Raw genomic sequence first — 26,683 nt, 5'->3', positions numbered from 1 at the left:
GAAATATCTCACTTTTCATGTAATGAGTCTATATAATATATTAGTTTCACCTGTTAAGTTGAATTCTTGAAATAAATCAACTTTTTGATGATATTCTAATTTTATGACCAGCACCTGTATATGAAATGTAACACTAACACTGCAAAAAATGCTTTTCTTATTTAGTATTTCTGTCTTGTTTCCAGTCCAAATGTCTAAAAATTCTTACATCAAGAAGCATTTACTAGAGAAGTAAAATGACTTTCTATCTTGAAATCCTATCTTGTTTTTTGATCATTTTTTTTGTTGTTGTTGAGTTTTTGCCAATGGGGGTAAGAAAAATAATCTTGTTTCCCATTTGAATAAAGTTTTTTTTTTTCTCTTACCTTATTGGCAGATAATTTAGCTTGTTTTAAGCAAAAACTCACTTAATTAAAACATTAGAATTTAGAATTTCTTATGTCATTTTACTTCTCTAGTAAATGCTTCTTGATTTAAGTCTGGAAACAAGACAAACATATTAAGTAAGAAAAACATTTTTTGCAGTGAAACTTGAAGAAAGTATGCCCTTCAGAAAATATTTCCTACAAAAATCTGTTATGTGGTTTACAATGCTACTTTATGTGAAGTTTACATTCTTTCCCAAGGCCTGTGTACAGTATCCCTTTCAAAAATTAATTTGAAGTACATTTTACTGAAGTAAAAAGAGAATCGTGAATCTGTGCTGGTCTAAAGACCTTGACTTGACCGTGAATGACCACGGTTTGTGTGGGTGTGTATTACGCATTGCGTTATGCACACTTAAACACACCTTATACTAGCTTCTGATAAGATAAGGGACATCTTGGTTAGCACTGAAACCGTCGACTTTGTAAATGAGAGAATTATTAGCTAACAACTGATTTATTTTGAGCACAAGTAGAGGATAAATCTGTATGTCTCAAAAATGTAACATTTGACATTACAGTGGTGTAACTAACGAACCAAATCAAATAATACATTTTCTTTAACAAACATTCTGTCCAAGCTTCTGAAATCAAATTTATTTATAGATCTGATCATGTTCAAGGGATGTAGTTTCCATATGTACAATTTTTAGGGTGTTTAGTGCATCTAATAAGTGTCACTTTCGACGTGACAGATTATTAAACATGGAAACATTTTCAAGGAGCCAAGGAGCAAAGGGCATAAAATATAGAGGGAATGATGAAGTATGACAACATGAATTGAACTCTGAGACCTTGCAGGGTGGTAAAGGCAGTATTCCTGACTGCTGACTTGCGATTTTAAAACCTGAAGTGTGGCTTTATACACTGGACAACAACCTCAGAATTTCCTGTATGATTCTTGTAAATTATGAAACCCATAAACTATTGCATGTTTGTGGTTTGACCCTGTGTGCAGTACCAAGGTTGTAACCACTGGAAAGATTTCATTTCCTCATGATTTCCTCCTTTAGAGTGAGGGAAATAGCTGACCTAACCCCCAAAACACAATCACCACATTATATTCCACTTCCTGAAATATATTTATCATATAGGCCTATCATTTTTTTTGCATTTTTTTTAATCTTGATTAAAATTTTAGATTGTGACCACAGTCGTCGTCTTCTGGTCCAGTTGCAAAATCACAAGAAACACAAAGCAAATTTCGTCCTCTAGTCCCAGAACTTCACCTGCTTAAGGTACAATATTATGTGATTAGATGGAGTATTTTGTCGTGGTACATAAATTTACACGCCATTCTTGTGTTTGACAATCGAAATTCCTTCACACAGTGTGCACTTCTGTGCTCTTTAACCCAACAATGACAATAATTAACCCTCTCTCATCATGAGTATTTTATTATCCTGTTATAAAGCTTTTTTTTTTTTTTCATTCTTTGATCAATGTTTAGAGTCCATAGTCTACTTTATCTATTCTAATCATGCAACATTACCTCACGCTGTACTGGACCAGTAATTAAGACATTGACCTACATCACTCATTTGCTGTGTTACATTATAAATCAAGCCTTAGCAACTCACAGTGGGTGAAAACAGCTATATGTTGCAAGAAATAAGACTTGTGATGTGCAACAAACAATGTTCTGATTCTGTTCTCTACATCGTAAATAATATTACTAAAAATTCTAGTTAAACCGTGACGCCCTCTAGTGGTTTATTGCGTTTAAAGTAAACTGGCAAGACTTCTGATTTGGTTGTGTTTGGCCAACAACATTTGTTTAGACAATTTTAGTAAAATGTGTTGCTCTGAACTGTTTTAAAAAATATCAATGTACCTAAAACGTTACAAAATAGGGTCCTGAGGTAGCCTGTGTGTAAGTCCATAAGAGTCCAGGATGTTGAATATGAGGGGCAGGGCCAAAAAGATGTTAAATATTGACGAGGAGTGTAATTATTAACTAAGCTTCAACTCCAAATCACTTTTAAACTGGCCTCTCTCTGGCCTGACATAGCACTGCTGACCGACGCACCATTCTCACTAGTTGACTCTCTCGTTGTGCTGTCACTATCTTTATTGTTTTCAGTTCCTTTTCAAATTTTTGTAGACATATTTTTACTTTGCTTCTGTAAATTCTTTAAACTCTATTTATATAAGCTTTTATTTTGTTCTTTTTTTTGCATTCATTCTTTTTTTCTGATGCGTCCTGGACTCCCACGAGGAAGAACTGTGAAGGTAAGTAACTCTTTAATGAAAATTAAGTTGTGGGTACATATGTGAGGAACATGGACTTTTTAAGTGGTTTAAATTGTAATTTTGTAAAATAAATATATGTATTTAAAAAAACAAACATCCAGTGCAAAACTCATGCAGTTTCTCACCTTTGCCTCGCCTCTGCAATTACGCTGATTCACGTAGGAAAATGTAATGTTAATGTCTGACTGTTTGTTTGTGAAAGGCTAGATTCATTTTACTAATGCAAATATACCTGCATTGTCTAACAAAGTACAGGTAATAAGGATAAGAAAAGGGGATAAGAAAAGAATGCAAAAGGCCTTCACTCGGCCCTCAAGCATTTGAAACATTATTTTCCAAGAACAGGATCTTATAAATCAAAAAGAGTATAAAGTTTCTTTTAAATGATCTTCAATACATGAAGCAAACTGCCTGGTACTGATGTTCAGATGCAAATAAATGGCAGTTTTAGGTTTTGTATGAAATTTTTATACAACAATCTAATATTCTATGTCGCATCTTTTCCACAATTATTTTCTTTTCTACAAAGTAGATTTGATGAAACACATGTGACTTTCTCCAATATCAAGTACGGCAATTGGGAATTGTGATAAAAATGAACCACCTTCACGAGTTCATGCCATTGATTTTCTCTCACCCAACACAAATGTTGGATACGGCTCAGGGATGAGAAAAAAAATGGTGGATTCACAAGATGATAACAGGGGCAGATAACACAGACTGACTCATGCGATGTGTGCCCCCTTTAATTACTTTATTATGCTGTTTTTCCAAAGGTAGCAAAGAGCAGGGAGCTTTACAGCAAGGCAAAGTCTAAAATATGATATAAACCAAGAAACCAAGAAGAGAGAAAGAACGTGATAGAGAATGTGGGATGGGTAACTCATGACTAAAAGGAAGTGATATGTAAAATTAAGACATAAAGGCACATATTATTGAGCGACACACCCTTTTTTCTCTCAGATCACACACACATTCTGCCGAGTACCCTTATGTTGACTGCTGTCATAAAATTGCTGTTATCAAGATCAGTCTTAGCACTTTGGACATGCTGTTGGCCAATAATGGAGTCTATGGCATGTCATAAAGATGAGAAAGAAACAAGAGGTCAAAGTCATGAGCCAACAGAGGAACTCTCACATGTTCTTAATGGCAGTCATTAGCCTTTGTCTGAATCCTGATCTAACTGTGTCTTCTATGCTTTCATTTCAGGTGGAACCACACTTTCTTCTTCTACTATCTATATATAGGTCTATTATAGAAAACTACCCTTTATGGTGAGAAGTTTTTGTGAGAATAAGGAATAAGTGCACTTCCTTCCGCTGTCCAAAAGGGGCGCACTCCAAAGATTCGGTGCTGACTGGTTGTAACAGCAACTCCATGTGGAAGGTTTGTTTCTTCCAGTGGAGCTGCTGTTGCGTGCAGATAGTCACCTTTAACTGCCTTATTTCTACATTACTGCTCCTTTGAAGTGAACAAAGAATACAAAATCATAATGTTTTTATTCTTATTTAATGTACTGCCTAATACTTGGCTTTGAATGTACATCTATACTAGAAGAAAGCATGTTTAACCCAGGGTCTAGGACACAGGGTGATGACCTATGAATTGACAGCCAGTGTTTGCAGTCCAGCTGCCTGTCAGTTCTGTAGGCCACTGTCCTGTTTATCCTACTAAACACACACTGGTTTGCACAGAGAATGCAGGGCACTGTATAAATGTTATGTATAATTGTTGGGCTGAATAAATTGGAAACCTTCATGTAATTGTTCATTTGGATATGTATTTTTTTTGTAAAATGCATTTATGTATTTATTTTGATGTTGCTAACTAGCAATAGCCTACAACATGATTTGTATTTATATATTTATTTGAGTTATTCAACTGTATTTAATTTCATTTGAATATTTAAAATAAAATTATTTTTAACTTTAAATAAATTGATCTTTTACAGGTTTTCACAGTGTTTTCAACATATACAGTACTTATTTCTTATGTTTTTTTGGTCACATTCTTTGCATACATTTCATTTCACATTTTTTACGAAGTTTTCCAAAATCAACGTGTCATGACTTATAACAATAAAGATAATTATAACGATAACTACATTAGCATCCGTACCAATGCATGATAACATTCGGGTGCGTCTCAATCAGCTCCCTACCTTCCCTTGGTCGGACAGTAAGAACCTTGGTTCACTACATTGGGACACTGATGACTATTTCCGCCGACCTGACAACGTCATAATTGTGCAACATCACTACTATATGAACAACAGCAGAATGGTATCTTTCTGACATTATGTTTTAACATTATTTAAAGTACATTATGATAAACACTTTGCGTATTACATATGTGTGCAACATTTCAGCCAAATAAATTATACATGTTTGCTAGATTATGTTCATTACCTGTCTAGCGATGTATGTTTATGCGAAAATATAATTAAATAATCGTTTGTATTTTAAAAAACATCTATCGGATGTCATTATGTGTAGTGAGTTGGCTCACGTGATTATGTTTCATGCTTTAGAACTTCCGTTCCCTGGTTTTCACGATGCATTGTGAGACTATTTAGGGAGCGAATGTTGGAAGGATTTTGCGATTGAATTTGTGACCACCCTTAAAATGGCTGACTCCCTGTTCAGTGCCCTGACTATTAAACTAGGGAGCTGATTGAGATGCACTCTGAGTTTATTATAAGTGCAAGCTGCAGTTTTTGTCGTCTGCCGTTTTAAATAATCAAGCTGGATTCCTACTGGATAAAAAAAATCGTTCTGAAAGTGTGTCGTTATCATTTTAGTTGTGGTGTGGACTTTCCCTTTTTTATAGAATTAGAATGATTATTATCATTATCATTGTTATCGTTCTCATTAGGCCTAGTTATTATCCTTGGTGTCAACAGCCCTTTAGTCACACATGAGCCATTGAAAAGAAAGGTTAATCACTGACAAAATATTCCACTCTGAATCCAAAGCCAATTTCCTGTAAATGTCAGACTTCTTTCACTTTCAGTTTTGTTTTGCCCAGAGTTCCCCCCCTGAAAGGTCATTAGATATAGGAATAGCTCTAAGACTATAAGCTTACAGCCAGTAAATTGCCTCTAGAGTCTAGACTGAACAAACATGGCAGATAAAACAATATTAATTGATTATTTATTTAAAAAAAAAAAATAATAATAAAAAATAATAATAATAATAAACAATGGGTTTGTTTGTCTGCATCCCATTCTGACACTCGAAGAACATAAAGCTCCGGGGAATTCCTGCAAACTACATGAGAACTCTAAAAGATGTCACTGTCAAAATGAAAGAATTCTTTCATTTTCACTCTCTGATACAATAGCTGAGCCACATGAGCCAACTCACAAGAGGCCTCTTTATAAAGACGCATCTTTTGCTTTTCTTGGTTGTTTTACTTTTGTAATGTGTAAGGCCTAAGCACTTCTAAATAATTTTCATATCTAAAGTTTCAGATTAAAAGAACATTACAGTCTTCATTTGACATAGTGGGTGATGAGTGTCAATTTCTAGGACCCCTTATGACAGTGTCAAACCTGGCACAGACTCAGAGCAGCAACTGTCTCTCTATTCCAGGGCAAATATAGCAGTCAGCCAGTTACATGCTCAAAAGAAAACCCCCATCCCATCCCCCAAAACAGGAATATCACTGTCCTTCCCAAGTTTTTCATGTGAGGTTCATTCATACAATATTTTTGGCATGAACAGATGGCATTGATTTAACCTGTTAAATTGGGTTTATTATATTATATTATATTATATTATATTATATTATATTATATTATATTATATTATATTATATTATATTATATTATACAGTATTATATTATATTATATTATATGTTGTGGAATAAATTTCTATGCAGTAATTTATGGCCTCTAAATTATTCATTCATTCATTCATTCATTCATTCATTCAAACAATTAAAAGTTAAAGTTATTACAATCAATATAAATTAGTCAGCTGTTTTTCACAAAACCCCAATTTGGGGAGATGGCGATGGAGGGAGGGGCTTTTATTTTGGAAGTTCCCTTGAGTTCCGGTCCATAGTAATGTATTAAAAATGTTGTTGGGGGCGCGAGCTCGCACTGTCACGCGCAGAGTCTCTGCTCGGACTGTGGGAGGCTGGGAGCAACTCAAGCGGCTATAAAAGAAAACGATCTCCTGCAAGTCAAGTCGCGACTGACGGGAGTAAACTAACTTAAGTCTGATTTACTAAAAAACTCAAAGTTAGCAAAATATAAATGAATGCATAAAAAGACAACAGTTAGTTGAACAGCTGACAGGACCAACCCACCACGCTGGCAGTCCGCTGTAACGTTATCTGATATTGGACCGTTAATTCATTCGAACCGCTGGATTAAACAGCCTAGAAACCAGCAAATAACTTGTAGTTTATATTACACAAGTTTATTTTTCACATTTTGCAACATGTTCAGCTGGGCGAACAAGGACGGGAAGAAAAAGGACCCCGAACTGTTTCAGACTGTTTCTGACGGGTTGAAGCGACTCTACCGGACCAAATTATTTCCATTAGAAGACACGTATCGCTTTCACGACTTCCACTCTCCGGCTCTAGAAGATGCTGATTTCGATAACAAGCCCATGGTACTTTTAGTGGGCCAGTACTCCACAGGGAAAACCACTTTTATTCGTCATCTCATGGAGCAGGATTTCCCCGGGATGCGCATAGGCCCCGAACCGACCACCGATTCATTCATAGCGGTGATGTACGGGGAACAAGAGGGTCTGATCCCGGGCAATGCTTTAGTGGTTGACCCCAAGAAACCCTTCAGAAAACTCAACGCCTTTGGAAACGCCTTTCTGAACAGGTGAGATCTTCATTCATTACACTTTCTAATAACCTTCATTTTAAAAATAAACACATTCTGAAAAAGTGCAGTGTTTACAATAATCGTGTCTTTTGCAGTTGTTTTTATCTCAGGTTTTCTTTGCTGAGGATTGCAGCTTTTCAGGGTGTTGTCTGTCAAGAGGTTGTCAAGTTTTGTATTTCATATAACGTTACTCCGCATTACTTTTATGAAATGTAATGATGATAGGAGCCTTCTGGACATTAAAAAGGGTGAAAGTTCATGTTGTACTGAAAATGGACTCTCCTGCCCTTTTTTTTCAGCATACTTCTGCATGCTGAAGTCCCAGCTGTATTGCAAGGGTGGAGCTTTAACAGTAGTAAAGCTGAATTCTTAACTGGTTCACTACCGGTGTTTTATATCATTGATGTAGATTTGATTTAGTATATTACGTACTTTTTCCTGCTTTTTACCACTCACACTATTGTAATAGTCATTTGTATGTCGTTTAACACACACTTTGACAGCCAACATCAAATCACATGTTCTCTGGCCTGCAAACATGTATGTCTGTCAGTTTTTGAAGACTGATATGATTTGCTTTATTGTAATCCTCACAAACCTTTATTACTTTTTAGATATAGTTGTCACGCCCAGAGAAAAAGTCTTCAAGCTTTTGAACCTGACATTAAAGCTTTACCTGAACTCAACTTTAATGTCAGGTTCAAAAGCTTGAAGACTTTTTCTCTGGGCGTGACAACTATAAGCAAAACTTTCCCTTTTTCATTGTGTTTCAATAATTATTGAAGATATTAATACACATTATGTGTGCATAAAACTTCTTGCTCGTAGTCTTTGGTTCCCTCTTCGGAGAGGAACGTCAGCTGACCCTGGTTTTGACAGCTGCAGAGGCCTTTAAAGGTCTTTTTAACAAGCTCTTGGGGAATGGGGCCCTCCATAAGGAATGACATGAAAAGAAATGAGTTGACATTTGTAATGGTGTATCAGTTCAACTCACAGTTGTCTTTTCAACATGTTACATATGTGACATGAGCAGAGATGGGTGTGTCTTCTCTCAAGGACTAGTACTAAATTTTTCCTTTGACTTGTGCTTGTTGCAGATATGAGGACTTACCACAACCCCATGCTGGTCAATGCTTGAATTAAAGGGATCATATTATGCATGGATCATATTTACACCCCAACAGGCCTGGGCAGGCAAAATACGTTTTATTCTACGAAAATGTCCTTTTAAAGAAAATCTTGGAATGCTTTCAATTTGTGCAATAGGCTGACTAGTCAATCATGAATGGGAGGGGAATAGTTCGAGATTTCAGCCCTCTCCTTGACCGTGCGTGTTGTTTTAAGGTCAAATCAGATTTTCTTGAGAAGCTCAGTGTAGTCATGAATTGATCAGAGACTTTTCTGTAGGTGCTGCCCTATATGTTAAATCCGTGATTTTAGTGTTTTGACACTTGTTTGTGTGAATGTTTTTTTAAATAGGTTGGCAAGAGGTTAAAAAGAACTGACTCAGCTAAGGCACTGCACAGATAATCTGAGGAACTGACTCCGCAATTTCAGTGTTCACTCACAAAAGTGTCCCCCGTTTGCAAATATATGACCCCAGCTTCCTTTATATTATGCTGATTATTGCTTATCAAGCATATTGAATTTTCTCTCCCAGTATTTTGCACTCTGACCTTGTCGGAGAGGTTCAAAGGTAGCTTGAAGGTCACTGCTGAGGTATCAAGGGTGTGTGCGTGCCTTGTGACTAGATTTTTAGTACATATTAACCTTGTTCCAGTAGTTCAGTTAAACATGTATGCTCCGCCTTTGTGCTGTTGTCCCCACTCTTCCTACTACTCGTGTAACTTGAGTATGCATTCACTTTCCCCTCCTGTGCAGCTGCATTCATCATTTTCCCTAGGCTCTGGCCTGTATTGAACCATATAGCTGATTGCAGATTCTCACCACTGTAGTGTTTGTCATACAGTTTTCCCAAGAGCAAATGTATGCACGTCTAAGCCCTATATGGTGTTTTAACCTCTACTAGGGTGAAGAATAATTTAATATGCAGTTATTTCCGTTTACCCTTTGGTGTTATGCATTGAAACATGCTCTGTAACTGCTGTCTATCTTACTAAACAGGTTTTTCTTCTGATATTCATCTCTGTGTAGCCATTTTGATTTGTGTCTTTGTCAGCTTGATTTCTGAAATTTTTGCACACCAAGGAGTCATTGAATCAAAAAAGCCAATACAATGATTTTTTTTTTTTTTGTGGGACATTAAGAAGTCCTGGAAGCAGCTGGAATGTTACATTTTTCTTGAATAAACTACACACGGGGAAATTAGGCTGAGGCATTACTCTCCCTGAATATTTAACAACACAGGCTAATTAGTTTGTTCATATGCACTCCATACTTACTTACTATTAGTGTATAGACCGAGTTTTACTCTTACAGTAAGGGTAGGGAGTCGGGACACACTAAACCGACACCAAAGAACTAGCGCTGATGAAAGCCGACTGTGCTGTTGCCTCGATTCGCCTGCGTCGGGGCAAAAAAGCTGCACTTGAACACACTGAGAGAACTACAGCCTACTGTCAACTAGCATGCGTGTTCTGTGCCTGCATGTAAATGAGACAACGGTCTAATTCTGCAGAAATATTCATCTATAGTCATCATTCAAAAAGGGAAACTGACGCTGCAGATACACATACCGTAAACAAAGCAGCGCTTGCTTACCGTTTTGAATATCAGTCCTGCACTCAGGCAAAATGACATAAAATTAGAACATCTGTACCATTTTGACGACTTTGCTTGCTGTTTTGCCAATGTTCTCATGCATTCACTAAGCTGAACAGCCAATCAGAGTTCTCTCTCTCACCGACGGCCCGACGCCAATTCTACATGCTGAATCGGGCCAAAAAACAAACGGACGGCGTCCTACTAGAGCCAACGGTGCAGAACACACCAAAAAAACTAATTCGGCCGACTAAAACGGCTTGACGTTGCCCGATGGCCGATTGTCGGCTTGGTGTGTCCGTGGATCAAGTCTGTATATTTTGGTGTCAGCCTGCACCGTCTCCTTGTGTTAGCTTTAAAATAGCCATCTGGCAGCAGAACGAGCCTTAGTCTAAACTAAACCAAACTTACTGTGATACTTTTTTCAGTATTCTTTGACTAATATAAAGATTTATTTGAAATAGAAAACATAAATGTCTTTACGGTTACTTTTTTTAATCAATTTATTGTATTGTTGCTGAATAATAAAACAAATCTTACTGACCCCAAACTTTTGAATGGTACTAGTATATAAAGTTGCATCATGCAGAAAATGAATTTTAACTTCTGCAGGATGTTTGCTGAACCTCTGAAGCTTGACTTCAAAAACAGGCTAGTAGTGTTTAGATGTTATCAGTTAACTAAATTATGTATTGCTCAATTCTCGAAAATAAACATGTTGGATTTCTGGATATATGGAAGGAAACATGTCTCTGTTCTGGCCCTGCTTACTTTGATTTACATCAGCCATAATAGCAAGCCCTGTAATGAGAGGAATGTATGCAGAACGGAATTATGGGATGTGATTTGCAGGAGTGAAGGTACCCGCATGTAGAGAATAAGTGATGGCACTCTTTCTGGAAAAATAAAGGGGTGGGAATGAGTAAAATACATAACGGGGAACACAGAGGGAGGGGGTTTGAGGTTGAAGATTGTTTTTGTATGACTAAAATGTGCTGGTATGTTAACGACATGGAAATAAAAGCATATGGGTTGGCACATAAATGAAGAACGGACAGAAAGATAAGCTGCAAACATATGGGAATGGAAAAGCTGAGATAAGTGTTGGAATGATAAGATTTGGCGAGAGAGAACAAGAAGGGAATTCCTTCCAATCAGTCATGTTGCACTAAAAACATTACTGCAAGATCACTAGGCCCAATGGTGAACTGTCTGATTGTTTCAAGTATCTATCCTTTTTTTTTTAAATGTTTGATCCTCTTCTCTCAGGTTTGTATGTGCTCAGATGCCAAATGCAGTGCTGGACAGCATCAGCATCATAGACACTCCTGGAATTCTGTCCGGAGAGAAACAGCGGATCAGCAGAGGTATGTGTGTTTTTAAATTTTTTTTTTTTAATTTCCTCTTTCTATAATTGCAGTCTTCACTTCTTTTACCATCCCCTGACTTTCCTTCCCAGAGTTACCACAACTTCATACTCTTTGTCCTATTAATACAAGTGCCATTTGCATAGACAGCTGTGAGTGTGTAACATATGTCCCAGGCAAAGGAAGTGAGGTTAATTTAGTTAGCTTCTGCATTATGGGAGTGTTAAGAGGGAAGTATTTTTAGTTCTCCTGTTTACATTACAGCACAACAAACCCACTCTTCTTCCAAAGGTTTTTTTCCTGTAGGAAGGAAGGGAAGTTGAAAAACTAATTATTCTATAGTGACAATGCAGTCCTTTCCCATCAAATACTATGATTTGGCAAGAACAATGGATTTTCTAAGCCCTCATTGAAAACAAAAATGGTGCAAAAATGTCTAAAATGTTCAAATAGCCCTTTGGCAGTGTGTTTGATGGTTAATGCTCTTAAGCCGCACAGGAGATAAGGTACAGGATTTTTGCTTCCCTAGAAGTATAATTGACTAGTCTGGACCTGTTACAGGCTCAGAAATGACAATGGAGCATGTTGGTATGTTGTTTATTCAAGAAAACTCTAAGAGAGCATTGTGTGTGTGGTAACCGGTGTCACGTTAAGACTCTTCCTGTGCTTGTCTATCTGCTGTGGCGCGTGTGTGTGTGTTTGCGTGTGGGCTTCTCCTTGGCTTTCCCTGAAGACCATGTAAATGTGATCAGAGGGTGAGTGGCATCTACAGATAACAGTCTGACAAAGAGGGGCGACAGCTCAGGCCAGGAAACAGACATTACTGCGGAACAGAGAGGGTGTGGTAAGGACGTACAAATGAGCGGGCTGCACGAATGCATCCACGTTCAAAGATTCAGTTATGTGTTATTGAGCATGTATAATGTATGTGTGTGCGTAGATGTACGTCGGGATGGCTTTCCTGCTGTCGGCACCAGACAGACAAGAGTACACTCACAAAAAATTGGATAGTAATAACATATTTTGTGGGCATGGTAAAATGGTACCAAGGTTTTTTTTAACGTATACCTACAGACTAAGGATGCGCCTGAAGCCGAATACCAAAAGCCAAATTTCTGAATTATTCGGAAAGAAACTGATAATGAATAACTCATTCTACGGCACCCCTAAAGAGACATGGTGATGAAAAAAAATACAGGAGATGAGAGGGAAAAAAAGCTTGCAAAAGCTTTTTAGGGGAACGCAAATGTTTGGCGCAAAAGCAAACTATAATTTCTCCTTCCGTATCATATTTTTTTTCATCACCATGTCACTTTAGGGGCTCTGTAGAATACGTTATTCATTATCCATGCCTCTCCGAATAAGATATAGCTTCGGGCACTTCCCTACTACAGATTGCTATTTTTTTTATACCATGGCACTTCTCTGTTTTGTTTTGTTTAAAATGAAACCACGCTAACATCATGTTTGGATATAAATAAGACTGAAATAATACTGTTATGGACATGTAGCATCTACATTTTTTTTATGGTTCTGCTACTTTTTGTAAGATTTTAAGATACCACCAAACCATGGTAATATCATGTTTTTTGGACACGTGTACCATGGTATTCTTTGAGTATCCAGGTGTACCATATTAAATACCATGGTACATGATAATGATGATCATTTACTACCATGGTATGGATCATTGTACAATGGTAGAGACACAATATGTTTTTGTATAAGGGGGTGATCTCTGGTGGTGGTATACATAGGAGCTCCATGAGAGAGTATAGACCTGAGTGGATGACAATAACCAGGTGTTCATGAACACTCTTGCATTCCACACCATACAGCTTTATCTCACGTTATTTAGGTTAACTTTCAAATGGGCCGCACCCTATGGTCTCTGATAAGCACCCCCCCCCCCCCCCCCCAGAGCTTGGCAGTGCCTGGGTGGATGTAAAAACATCATTAGTGAATCGGAAAAGTATTTCCAGGCTGATACATAGTTGTATAAGCTTGTGTGAGACCATAGTATGCATCCCATGTACTGCACTCTGAACTTACCCCAGTGATTTTCACACATGGTTTTAGTCACAAGGTCTTGGGCTCATTAAAAAGAGCAAGAGAGGTAACGGCTCTCCACCAGAGGCCAGGGTTACTTTGTCTTTGCTGTCCTTTGCTCTTCCTCTCTCTGAGGCAGATTGAGAGCCATAAAGATTGATAGTGATGATGGTGAAGGTGTGACGACTGAGAGAATTCAGACTCTGGAGACAGGACACAGCGAAGGCTCACCTGATAGTCACCACAAAGATTCTATTGTATTAGATTGCCATGAAATGAGGAGATTTTGAATGAAATGAAGGATTTTGAGATGTCCATTAGTGCTAATGCTTGATATGTCAAATTACACATACACACTGGCCCGTGTGGTCCGATCCAACAGACAGGCTACTATAGGTCAAATTGAAGAAGTTATTGCTGGTTCTGATAGAAAGGTGTCAGAATAGACAGTGCATCACAGTTTGTTGTGTATGGGGATGCATACAGTAGCTGCAGACCATTCAGGGTGCCCATGCTGACCCCTGTCCATCGCCGAAAGCGCCAACAGTGGGGCACTTGAGCATCAGAACTGGACCACAGAGCAACGAAAGAAGGTTGCCTGGTCTGATGAATCACGTTTTCTTTTTAAATCACATGGATGGCCGGGTGTGTGTACGTCCCTTAACTGGGGAACAGATGGCACCAGAATGCACTATGGGAAGAAAGCAAGCCGGCGGAGGCAATGTGATGCTTTGAGCAATGTTCTGCTTGGAAACCTTGGGTCCTGCCATCCATGTGGATGTTACTTTGACACGTACCACCTACAGTACCTAAGCATTATTGCAGGCCATGTTCACCCTTTCATAAACGGTATTCCCTGGTGGCTGTGGCCTCTTTCAGGCAGGATAATGCGCCCTATATGTATGTGTATATATTCACATATGTATATAAATGGTTGTGGTCAGAATTATTGGCACCACTGGTAAATATGATTAAAGATGGCTGTAAAAATAAATCTGCATTGTTTATCCTTTTGATCTTCAAAAAATTTGCAAAAGTCTAACCTTTCATTGAAGTAAAACAATTGAAAGTGGGGGGTAAATCACATTATGAAATAAATGATTTTCTCCAAAACACATTGGGTATAATTATTGGCACCCTTTTATTAAGTACTTTCTGCAACCTCCTTTTCCCAAGATAACAGCTCTGAGTTTTCTCTTAAAATGTCTGATGAGTTTGGAGAACGCCTGACTAGAGATCAGAGACCATTCCTCCATACAGAATCTCTTCACCAGATCCATGTTGGTGGTGCTTTACTTAAGTTCAACCCACTAATTTTCTGTAGGATTCAGGTCTGGGGACTGGGATGGTCATGGCAGCAGCTTCATTTTGTTCTCAGTGACCCATTTGTGTTGATTTTGATGTTTGTTTTGGATTGTTGTCCTGATGGAAGATCCAACCACTGCCCATTATAAGATTTCTAGCAGAGACAGTCAGGTTTTGATTTTTTTTATCTGTTGGTATTTGCTAGAATCCATGATACCATGTATCTTAACAAAATGTCCAAAATTCTGTACGAAATTGGCCCACAATTGAATCTGGTCCCTTTTGAAGTTCCAGTTGTGTCTGACGACTGAATATGCTGGAGTTTTCTTGAAAACCTCCTAAACAACTTTTTACCCAAACAAAAAATTTAGGCTTTCTGACCCCAAGACTCAAGTAATCTGTGCATTTTCCAGCTGTGGTCCTTGGAGAGTCTTTGGCCACGTTCCTCATCACCGTACTTTAGGACGTTATAGACACATTTTCTCTTCCAGGCAAATTCGTAACATCTTTAGTTGATTGGAACTTCTTAACTATTGTCCTGATAGTGGAAATGGGAACTTTTCAATGATTTAGCTATTTTCTTACAGCCACTTTCTGTTTTGTGAAGCTCAACAATCTTTTGCTGCACATCAGAACTATATTCTTTGGCTTTTTACTCATTGTGATAAATGATTAAGGGAATTTGGCTATTGTGTTTCCTCATATTTATACTCCTGTGAAACAAGAAGTTATAGTGACAATTTCATGTTCTATGTTGTGCTAAATATATATATATATATATATATATATAAATTCTAGTGGTGCCAATAATTGTGGCCAACGTGTTTTGGACATTTATTTCATAATGTTACTATATATATATATATATATATATATATATATATATATATATATATATATATATATATATATATATACTTAACTGTTACAACTAACATTATAACAATTGTTTATTTTCCCCTGAAAGCTATTCACAAAGCTTGTGATGCGTATGGAAAGTCCGTCTCTTCACAAAATGCATTTATTTAAAGATTTTGTCTCTATTGTGTTGAAAGCTTCCTCTTTACTGATGTTACAGTAATTGAATGCTAGTGGAGGGAAATGTATAAGGAAAGCCCTGGTAGTGTCATTATCTAAACATGGAAAATGTTAGTATTTGGCTCTTATTTCAAGTCCTACATAGGAAGAATTTACAACAAAACGGACAATAATTCACACATAAAGTGCTAGTCATTTCCTTGTCATAGATCGTAATGTGGCTTGTAGCCAGTTACAGTCTGAGGTCAAGTGGATGTCATGTGTGAATACAATATCCTAACAGCAATAAGTTTAGGAGGAAATCTGGGCCTGTCTGAGAATAATGGGATGATCAGTTTTGTAACTGATCTGAAAAACATGGATATTCAGGAATGACAACTATTTGGACATCTAGCCACAGTCATGCTGTTCTTTGGAAGAGGATGAGTGTGCTTGCTATTTTAATGCAGTCCTTTTCTCTCTCCACATTTAATAAAAAAAAATTCTTATCTCCTCCCACTTCATTCTTCACAGCAATGTGGTCTCCATATTGTGGTTCTGAACTCCTGCGCTGACTTTATAGAAGAATAGATCAGTGAGGACTGCTTATAATAGTTTTGATAGCATGCCATGTTTTAACTTTCAACCTTAAACCCTAAAAATGTCCTGCTCATTCGTAGACCTTTTAAGGTCAGTTAATAATCTTCTGAAGTCTGCTGACTTCACATCCATCCCCCTTCCCCTGACTGCAGTTAGACTTTGCAAGCAGTAAACGACAAGGCACTTCAAAATTATATATATATATAATCAGAATACATACTGTTTCAAGCTTCATACTGGGCTATTCCCAAACCACTATTCCCAACCAAATATGTTTCCCTTCCCTAATTTTCAGATCCTATATCTTAACAAGAGATGGTTTTAGTATTATAAATAGGGCTGCAAGATATTGGAAAAAAACTGACATTGCGACAATTAGTTTTTCTGTATATATATATATATATATATATATATATATATATATATATATATATATATATATATATATATATATATATATATATATATATATATATATATATATATATATATATTACAATATGAAATCAATTTCACCTGATGATTTGAATAGTTCTATTTGTAAAGAATTAATTATTCTAGGATAATTGGGGTAAATTGGTAGAAAATAAACAAATAACAATATCAATACAATAGAACAAAGACAGACTAAGCAGTACTTTTGTTTTTCAGGTAAATAAACAGTACAGACATTGAATAATCAAATGTAAAATAACACTGTATAGTCTTCACTGTATAAATTAAATATATATAATTAATACAGCTTATCTTTGTTAAAGCTACATAAGGGATTTTCTCTTTCTCTTTTGTTGTTTGATTAATTTGGTGTGACAAACAGTTGTGGGTATATTGGACTGCTGTCACTTTAAGACAAATGCACATATCCAATACCGGTAATGAACATTACCGACTGCGTTTACGGGGAACCTCGTTGAGACGGGCATTTTGACTTAATTTTCCGTTCAAGCACAATTCGATAAGAAAGGGAAGGGAATTCGGTGTTCACGAACTTCATGTGCTGTGTGCATGGCTCTGTGTATGCACACAAAATAGCACTCTTGATGTTTAAACTGACAGGACTTAAAAACACATGCAAATGATAAACTCACTCTATGATGGGTAAACTTTGCAATTAAAACCGGGGGGCAGCTGGCCCGTATGGATCACGTATCAACTACGGACCCTATACTACATTGCACATCCTGCGATGTGACTATTGCGGATGCGCACACCGTGATATCGATGCTAAAACTAAACCTTGTGCAGCCCTAATTATATCAATTAGTGTTTGTGATTGTGGAAAACAGAATTCTTATTTATATAAGATTACAATTTATATTTCAAATAAGTCAAAACATAAATTTAAATTTTTAGCTTTTTTATTTTAAATTCCGTGAATATAGAATCAAATCCATTGTGATCCCTTTATGTGTGCACTTTATTCATTTGTTTTTTTTCCCTAAATGTTGCTCTGCTCCTTGTCTTAAACTGTATAGTGTTCCACAGGGCTCTATTCTAGTACCTCTCCTGTTTACTGTACACAGTGCCCACATTAATTCTTCATTGCTTAGGAGGCTTTGCTGCGTGTCAATTTTTATCACTGATAGCATCCCATAATGCTTTACTTAATATACTTATTAAAGCACTCATTTTTTCTCTCCTGAAATCACATCTGTTGAGACTGATGAACATCTTATGTCAGTGGGCTAGATTTAGTGGCTGTGCAGTTTTTAGGGCAAGCATTATGCCTTTTATCACAAGTCCATGTTGCCATCTTCTGTGTAAATTAGGGCTGAACGATACATCGAATTTTCATCGTCATCGCGATATGAACTCGCGCGATGAACACATCGCAACAGACAGCCTGACACGATGAATAACATTCACATTTGAATATTTATCGCAAGTCAAATCGTCATCGCAATATTAAACAATGTTATTGCACATCGCAGCTTTTCCTCATATCGTGCAGCCCTAGAAATCAATGCCTTTTATTATGAAGAGTGTACATAAATGATAATTCTAATGACTTATTTAAAGCTTGGATAAACTGATCCCCTGAGAATGTGCTATTGTTTATGTAGATCATTACAGCAGATTTCTCCATTCTTCCTCTCCCTGTGCTTTCCAGGAATTTGTGGAGGTGCCACATTTACTTGTGCTGGTAATGGAAAAGGATAATTTCCTTCCATGCGCAGATGAAAGGCCTTTTTCAGGCCCCCTCCCATAATTCTCACATGTATGCTGCTGATATAATATAATAGCATATTACTATGAAATAAATTGTTTAATTCAGTAACCATAAGGACTGAATGGTATGTAACATGGTTAATCAGTGGGTTCAAAGACTTTTTATCTGTCAAATACAAGATGTCTGTTGGATTGATAGTTGACTATAGTAATGATGCTAAAAATGCCGCTTTGCCATCACAGGAATAAATTACATTTTAAAATATTATTACAATTTTTAAAAAAGTATGTTTGTTATCTGTTTTGATATATTTCACAATATTATTGTTTTACTGTATTTTTGATCAAATGCAGCCTTGGTGAACATGAGACTTCTTTCAAAAACATTAAAACAATCTTACTGACCTTGAATGTATTCTCCAACATTTCTCCCCTCTGATATTATGGCACTACTGTCAAATGTATGATGGTATTACAAAGAGAGAATTTTGAGGGCTGTTTTTTATTCATTTATTATTAAAGTTAAGATTAAACTATTGAAAATGTCCATGTCAGAGCTGAAAGACAAAAGCAACATAGCCACCGCAATCCTAAACATTTAATAGTTTGTAGCTATTCTTCATCTGGTCTGAATTAGTGTTCCAGTCGACACCTGTTAAGCAACATTCACAACTGTTTCAGAAACAGCTGCTGCTTAATATGTTATGAGCAAACCTTTTTGCAGAGATACTGCAGGACAAGGGCTCCCATTACTAAACACTAAAACCTCCCAGTTATTTATTGACATTCGCATTAGATATTATATATTGTTTCTAGGGTCTCAAGGTACAAAAACCAGGGGTTAACCTTTACTGAGTGCTTGTTAAATGACATCTATGCATGCTTTCATATCTCGTAGAGTGTTCTTGTAATGTTTTTTTTTTCAGGCAGAGAGATTGTGGGTCAATGTCTGGATTAGATTTTAGCAGGGTGGAGGCAATACTAAAATCTAAATGACAGCCATCTATACTGAGCCAAATTTCTTTTTTCCATTTTTTTTTTTTTTTTTCCTTTCCTTTACGGACGTTAAGTCCAACCTTCAGACCAGCATGAACCCAATGCCTATTTATGGTGGTTGGATCTTTGTGTTGGTTGTAAACTTTAAGTCCCAGCCCTGTATTCACTGTACATATGTACAAAACCATCATCTTTATAGATAGCTGGTGTAATTTATTTCCAAACAGCTATATTTGCTTATCTGCATAGTTTCCTCGGTCATTCATTTAGTCTGTCGTTATTCATTTGTCTGTGCATTTGTTGTTCATTCATTCATTTGCTTTTGTTTGTTCATGAATTGAATGAATCGTTTAATGATGCAACTGTATGTTTGTAACCGTAACTGCATCAGCAAGAGGAGAATTAAATTAGTCTTGATAAAACTGTCCTGCTATTTTGCAATTTTGTAATTTCAATTTCTTTTATTAAGTGCAGCTTTTGTGTGCCCACTTGTACATATTTTAGTGCAGGAACAAACACTGTTACTATGGCATTCTTACATAAACAAGGATATCCCATAGTTTACATAAGGATATGCTTTTGGAAAGTATTAGAAGGAAAGTAAGCAAAGAATTGGAAAAAGCCATACCATTTGGGAAAAACAGAGTAAAAATTCCATCCATATGAGCTACCTCTGCTGTCACAGTCTTTACCAGCCATGTTAATGTGTATATGTATACACAACCAGCTTATCAGTGTCTGCTCTGAATGTAGACTAAAGAAACTCGTGAAGAAAATGGATCCTATTCAGAAAGAATGCTGATTTAGATGCATACAAAGTTAAATTTTTTTAATTACTGCATTTCTGGTACACACACAAATTCAATTAAGGTCTTAACAGTTTTTTTTTTTTGCATTGTGCATTTGCTTTTTTTTATTATTGTCTTTGTATTTTATTGTATTGCATTATATATCATAACGGCCTGTTTCATTAGTATTGCTATGAATATTGTGATGGATAACTGTCAATAAAGCAGAGTAGTGTATCCGTGAAGTCACGCCCATGTTGGATTCAGATCCAGATTTCACATCCTGCTGACGTTGACACAACTGTTGTGAGCTGGGACACAGTCTTTCCTGTCTTCCACACACTCTACACAATCCAAATATAAATTGGTAACTTCTGTCTCAGTAAGCAGGAGAGTTGGGTTGGAAATTCTTTAGCTTTAGCATGTGTATTATGGCATATTGAGAAATCTTAAGATTAAACCCTCAGGATCTCATAAGTAGCTTTTTGGAAAGACCGCTGAATTTGTCAAGTCTAGCTATATTAATGCTGACCCTTGTTGAAAAATGTGAATGCAAAAAAGACTTAAAAAAGTTTAGACATTTCCTCTTAGGTATTTTGGAGTACACAGACTTTTCCCATAACCACACATTCGTTTCATATCCCAGCATCTTAAATTTAGTTTTGACACATCGTCATCTCCTTGGCTACTGTCAAAATATTTTACTCCGATTTCCATTGTTCCCTGTGATCCTTTTAACCATACAAGAAAATAACCAAACATGGGGAGAGGAAGGAGTTTCTGTGGGACAATTTATTCTCTTTCCTGTTTGCCAGCGTGAGTGGACGTGATGTCTGTTCGCTGTAGTTGACCAGACGTCTCTTCATCTGTTTTTTTTCCCCTCATGTTTAAGGGCAGCTGTACTCCACCCTAATGAGCCAGTAGCGGGTTAGTGCAAGATAAAAGGACTGGATAAAAGGAGATGGGTTCTATTACGTAAAGACTTTCCTTTGACAGCAAAACTCACACATTTTGTATTGTGTGAGTTTACCTGTTAATGGATTCCTGCTTGTTTGTGGTGGTGTTGTTGAGTGATATGGGCAAGATCAGGAAGCTCTTGGATCAAATATCTGCTGACTGATGTACTGCCCTTTATCTAGATGGAAAGAGAAGTGTTGGGTTGTGCTTTATAAAGAAAGGTCACATACACAAACAAGTTCCCTTTGCATTAAATAAACTGAATGACTTAATTAAGTGGATTAACTTTTTTGTTTGTTGAAAAGCCTCGTCTTGTATTAAAAATGTCATATCCTTATCTCTGTTTCAGGTTATGACTTTGCTGCTGTGCTCGAATGGTTTGCTGAACGTGTGGACCGCATCATTCTTCTCTTTGACGCACACAAGTTAGATATCTCAGACGAATTCTCTGAGGTGATCCGAGCTCTGAAAAACCACGAGGACAAGATGCGGGTGGTGCTCAACAAAGCTGATCAGATCGGGACCCAGCAGCTCATGAGGGTCTATGGCGCCCTCATGTGGTCTCTCGGTAAAATCGTCAACACCCCAGAGGTCATCCGAGTGTACATTGGTTCTTTCTGGGCTCAGCCTCTCCTGGTTCCTGATAACAGGAAACTGTTTGAGGCAGAGGAACAAGACCTTTTCCGTGACATCCAGGGACTTCCACGTAATGCAGCATTGCGCAAGCTGAACGACCTTATCAAACGGGCACGTCTTGCCAAAGTAAGAAATTAAACCTTTTATAGTTAGTTATAATGTAGAGGTGTCTTTTTGACACATTTTAGATTTAAAGTTCTTTGAATGTTTTTGTTAGATTAGTAACCTGGTGTGTGCTGTGATCACTTTATAAATTGTCCACCTAAGATGTGATCCAAGTTTATTGTCTAGGAAGTTTTATAAGTCTTCCTTTTATGTATAACACATTTTTTTTAAAGGGGTCCTATTTTGCTTTTATACATTTTCAACTCTCTTTAGTGTGTAATGTTGTTGAAAGTTACAAAGCACCAAGTCCTCTCTAAAGAGATTTAATTTCTATATCACTGTTTCTGAACTCCCGGAAACGCCTCCCATTGCAGTCTTAAGTTTTCTTCTGGGAATGTATACATCACAATATTCCTCACTTAAATAATTCCCACCTAAGGTATACACAATAAAGGGTGGCGAGGCTTGGTTGAGTTGCGTAGTGTGTTGAAACTCGCTGTTATGGTAAGGGGAGTGACATTTCCGAAACACTCAGGAAGCGGTTGACCAATCACAACACACTGGTCAAGGTGACCAACCAGAGCACAATGTGCTCTTCGGAAAGAGGAGCTTCATAGAGACAGGAACTTAACAGTGTTTCAGACAGACTGGGAAGTTAATTTAAAATGTGAAAAAAAGCAGTTTTCTTTTTAAGTTTTTTTTTTTATATATATAATACTGTAATGTATTCCTGTGACACAGCTGAATTTTCAGCAGCCATTACTCCAGTCTTCAATACCATATGTATATGCTGATTTGGTACTAAAGAAACATTTCTCATTAATATAAATGTTCAAAACCGTTTTTGCTGTTTTTTTTGTGTGGAAACCATGATCCATTACCATTCAAGGACACATTAAAATGATTAAAAATTACACTAAAATACATTTATAATGTTACACAACATTTCCATTTCAAATAAATGCTATTCTTTTGAACGTTCTTTTCATCAGAACATCTTAAAAATGTATTGATAGTTTCCACAAAAATATTAAGCAGTGCAAGTTTCATGGATTTTTTTTTTTTTTTTTTTCTTGAGCCCCAAATCAGCATAATGATTTCTGAAGGATCATGTGACACTGAAGACTGGAGTAATGACGCTGAAAATTTCAGTTTTTGCCAACAATGCAATATAAATTGAACATATATTATTACAATTTAAAAATAACTGTTTTCTATTTTAATAGCCTATATCACAATATTACTGTTTTTACTGTATTTGATCAAATAAATGCAGCCTTGGTATATATGTATTCATCATTATCATACATTTTCTTATATCATTCAAGTCTCTCTCAAATTGACAAATTGCTCATATATAAATTGCTCAAATATCAATATAACACAGATTTATTTTAAATATTATATGTTATGACAATGTTTTCTCTCAAGGTTCAAGCCTACATCATCAGTGCTTTGAAGAAAGAAATGCCAAATGTTTTTGGGAAAGAGAATAAGAAAAAGGAACTCATCGCAAACCTGGGTGAAATCTACACAAAGATTGAAAAAGAACATCAGATCTCCCCTGGTGATTTCCCTAAACTCAGTAAAATGCAGGTATGGAAATGGTCCCATCTGTCCCAAAATTTATTTATTTATTTTTATTTATTTATTAATTTATTTTACTAGATTAAAAGTTCCAAAAAATATGATCTCATCCTCTAAGGGTAGAATATGCTTTTTTTTTGACATCTTTGTTGTCTTCGTCATTAGGAAGTCCTTGCTGGTCAGGACTTCACTAAGTTTCAGGGATTGAAGCCCAAGTTGCTGGAAGCAGTAGAGGACATGCTGGCCAACGACATTGCCAAACTCATGACCCTCGTTCGGCAGGAGGAGGCTGCCATGCCCACCCAGTCTGTCCAGGGTGGTGCCTTTGAGGGCACCATGAATGGACCCTTCGGGCATGGCTATGGAGAGGGTGCTAGTGAAGGCATTGATGAGCTGGAGTGGATAGTGGCGAAAGACAAGCCAACTTACGACGAGATCTTCTACACCCTGTCACCTGTCAACGGGAAGGTCTCTGGTGCCTTGGCCAAGAAAGAGATGGTCAAATCCAAACTGCCCAACAACGTTCTAGGAAAAATCTGGAAGCTCGCTGATGTGGATAAGGATGGGTACCTGGATGATGAGGAGTTTGCCCTAGCTAACCACCTCATCAAGGTTAAACTGGAAGGTCACGAGTTACCTGCTGATCTTCCTAATCACCTTGTGCCTCCTTCTAAACGAGGACTGTAAACAATTTGGGAAAATAAATGTTATCTTTGAGCCATGGGTGGAAGGGTGGGTCTAGAAATATAAAAATATATAAACAGAATTTATGATATAATTATACAGTATGCATTAGCTGCGGAAAAAGAGCCAAAATAGCTTTTAACTTATCTATCACTACAGTTTGTCGTTCTCACTAATATTATCTTCTTTGTTCTTGATAGACCGGTAGTTAGGAACCTAATCAAATCTTTAAAAATATAAATAAATTAGATAGCATCCTGTTATCGTATTTCTCAAATGCTAGATGTAGCTAAATTCTATTTAAGCATGTACAACGGCAGGGAGAGGAGTCCAGTGTGACCAAAATATAGGCTAATATTAGAAGTCTTTTAGAGGCATTTACTTGTTCCAGATCTTTACAATGATGCTGCTTCATACTTGCAAGGAGAAATGGTTCTTTTTCATTCTTACACTCCATTAACTTTGCTGATGGTTTCAGGCTATTCAGATTTATCCTTTGAAACTTTCTGTTAAACAATTTTGTAGTTTTGTCCAGTTTTGGTTTTACAATTTGGACTTGCCAATTTGACCATTTTTTAGCACTATAAAACACCGCAAAAAACAGTGCTGCATTTTTGTATTGTATGTTAACTGGTGTTGCATAATCAATCGTGATGGTTCAAAACAGATGGTCTGTGACAAGACGTTCAACAGACAGAGACTTCTACTGTATGATCTGTGTCAGTGATATAAGTAGCACCACCATTGCATTGGTCTCTATATGTTCTTGAGTGCCTCACCCTGCTACAATATCAAAAGCTTTTATACACTATAAATACTGTTCATATGTAAAAAAATTGTCTAGTTTGCAATAATAAAAATCTACCACAAGCCTGCCTGTCTTCTCTTATGTTTCTATACAGAGTATTTGAGGAAGATATTTTTTTAAATAAATAAAAGTCAAAATAAAAGGTTTGTAAATTGAGATAAATTCTAAAACTTTGAGCAATATATGTCCTGAATAGCCTACTAGTACACTGTCTTTATATACTCATGTGCTTATACTGAGTGTGAATGATTATGATACCAGGGGCCGTATTCACGAAACATCTTAAGGCTAAAAGTAGCTCTTAACTTGCAGATTTGGGAGAAACTTTGAAAAATAATGTCCGTGTCAGTCCTCACATAACAATGTGATTCTCAAAAGACTTCTTCTCAAATGAGTGCTAGAATACATAGTGATGAAGAACTCAAGAGTTTGTAAAGTCAACTGGGGGAAATGAGGGGTTGAGGTTAGATTTAGCATTAAAGTGATGAGTACATGTAAATGATTTATTCAGTATTTTTTCAATCTTTTTTTATTGAAGAATATATCAAAACAAACAATTCAAAAATGTCAAATGCTAGGGGGCGGTATAAACAATATAATAAGAAACGGTGTATATGCTTGTAACATTTGAAAAGCTTTTTGTTTCTTCGAGGGGCAATATAGACTAAATACAATGATTCATTTCAATTTTAATTACTATAAAACATGTTTTTTCCTCAGAAAATGTACATTTGTTAGTTAAAATAGTCAATTAAAATAAAATAAGTGCTGGTTGGTTTATCTTTGGAGTTAAAACCTAAAATAACGTATTTCCACTGTAAGGTAAAATTTTCATCAATATTTCCAACAAAATCAAGTAGCCTACATTTTGACAAAAAAAAAATGACAAGGGCAGTGACAAAATAAATGAACAGCTGTCTCTGACTTCTGCTTGAAAAAGCCAGACTTTTTTTTTCCAGTTAACACATCACTTACAAACTGACTCCAATATGCAATTACATTTGGTTTCGAAACAGCATCCTTCTGGAAAAGGGCTAGATTGATCTGTTATAATTATTACAACGACAGGAGAAACATATTTTACCAACAAGGGATTGATTTAGTGAGAGGGATGGGAGTGGCTGGTAATCTAATATTTTTTGCTGTTAGAACAACATATTATAGAAGAAATTGCACCAAACACGGCTGCGAATTCACTTGGTGGTATGGGAATATTATGTATTCAATATGCTCCGATGTGTGGAGAAATTCAGTCGCTTTTGGAGCATGTGTACGCAAGAGGGCGTGAAAACTCTCCGGCTGATACCTCCGGAAATCACGTGTGCAGATTCCAGCCACAATCCACCTGCGCGAGCGAGCT

The 26,683-nt window shown here is 36.7% G+C and overlaps 1 protein-coding gene across 1 annotated transcript; it reads left to right on the top strand.

Annotated features, from left to right (window-relative positions):
* The first annotated feature begins 6,745 nt into the window (after window positions 1-6,745).
* Window positions 6,746-25,478, top strand: ehd1b (EH-domain containing 1b). The gene is made up of 5 exons (XM_079861969.1): window positions 6,746-7,531; window positions 11,525-11,622; window positions 21,853-22,265; window positions 23,676-23,840; window positions 23,997-25,478. The coding sequence occupies exons 1-5, from the start codon at window positions 7,131-7,133 to the stop codon at window positions 24,516-24,518; spliced, it is 1,599 nt and encodes a 532-aa protein (XP_079718095.1). The 5' UTR covers window positions 6,746-7,130; the 3' UTR covers window positions 24,519-25,478.
* The last annotated feature ends 1,205 nt before the right edge of the window (window positions 25,479-26,683 follow it).

The sequence above is a fragment of the Squalius cephalus genome (genome assembly GCF_949319135.1).
Source record: "Squalius cephalus genome assembly, chromosome: 24".
In the NCBI taxonomy this organism is placed as follows: domain Eukaryota; kingdom Metazoa; phylum Chordata; class Actinopteri; order Cypriniformes; family Leuciscidae; genus Squalius; species Squalius cephalus.
The sequence above is the reverse complement of the archived record's forward strand: the minus strand, read 5'-3'. Positions and strand labels throughout refer to the sequence as shown.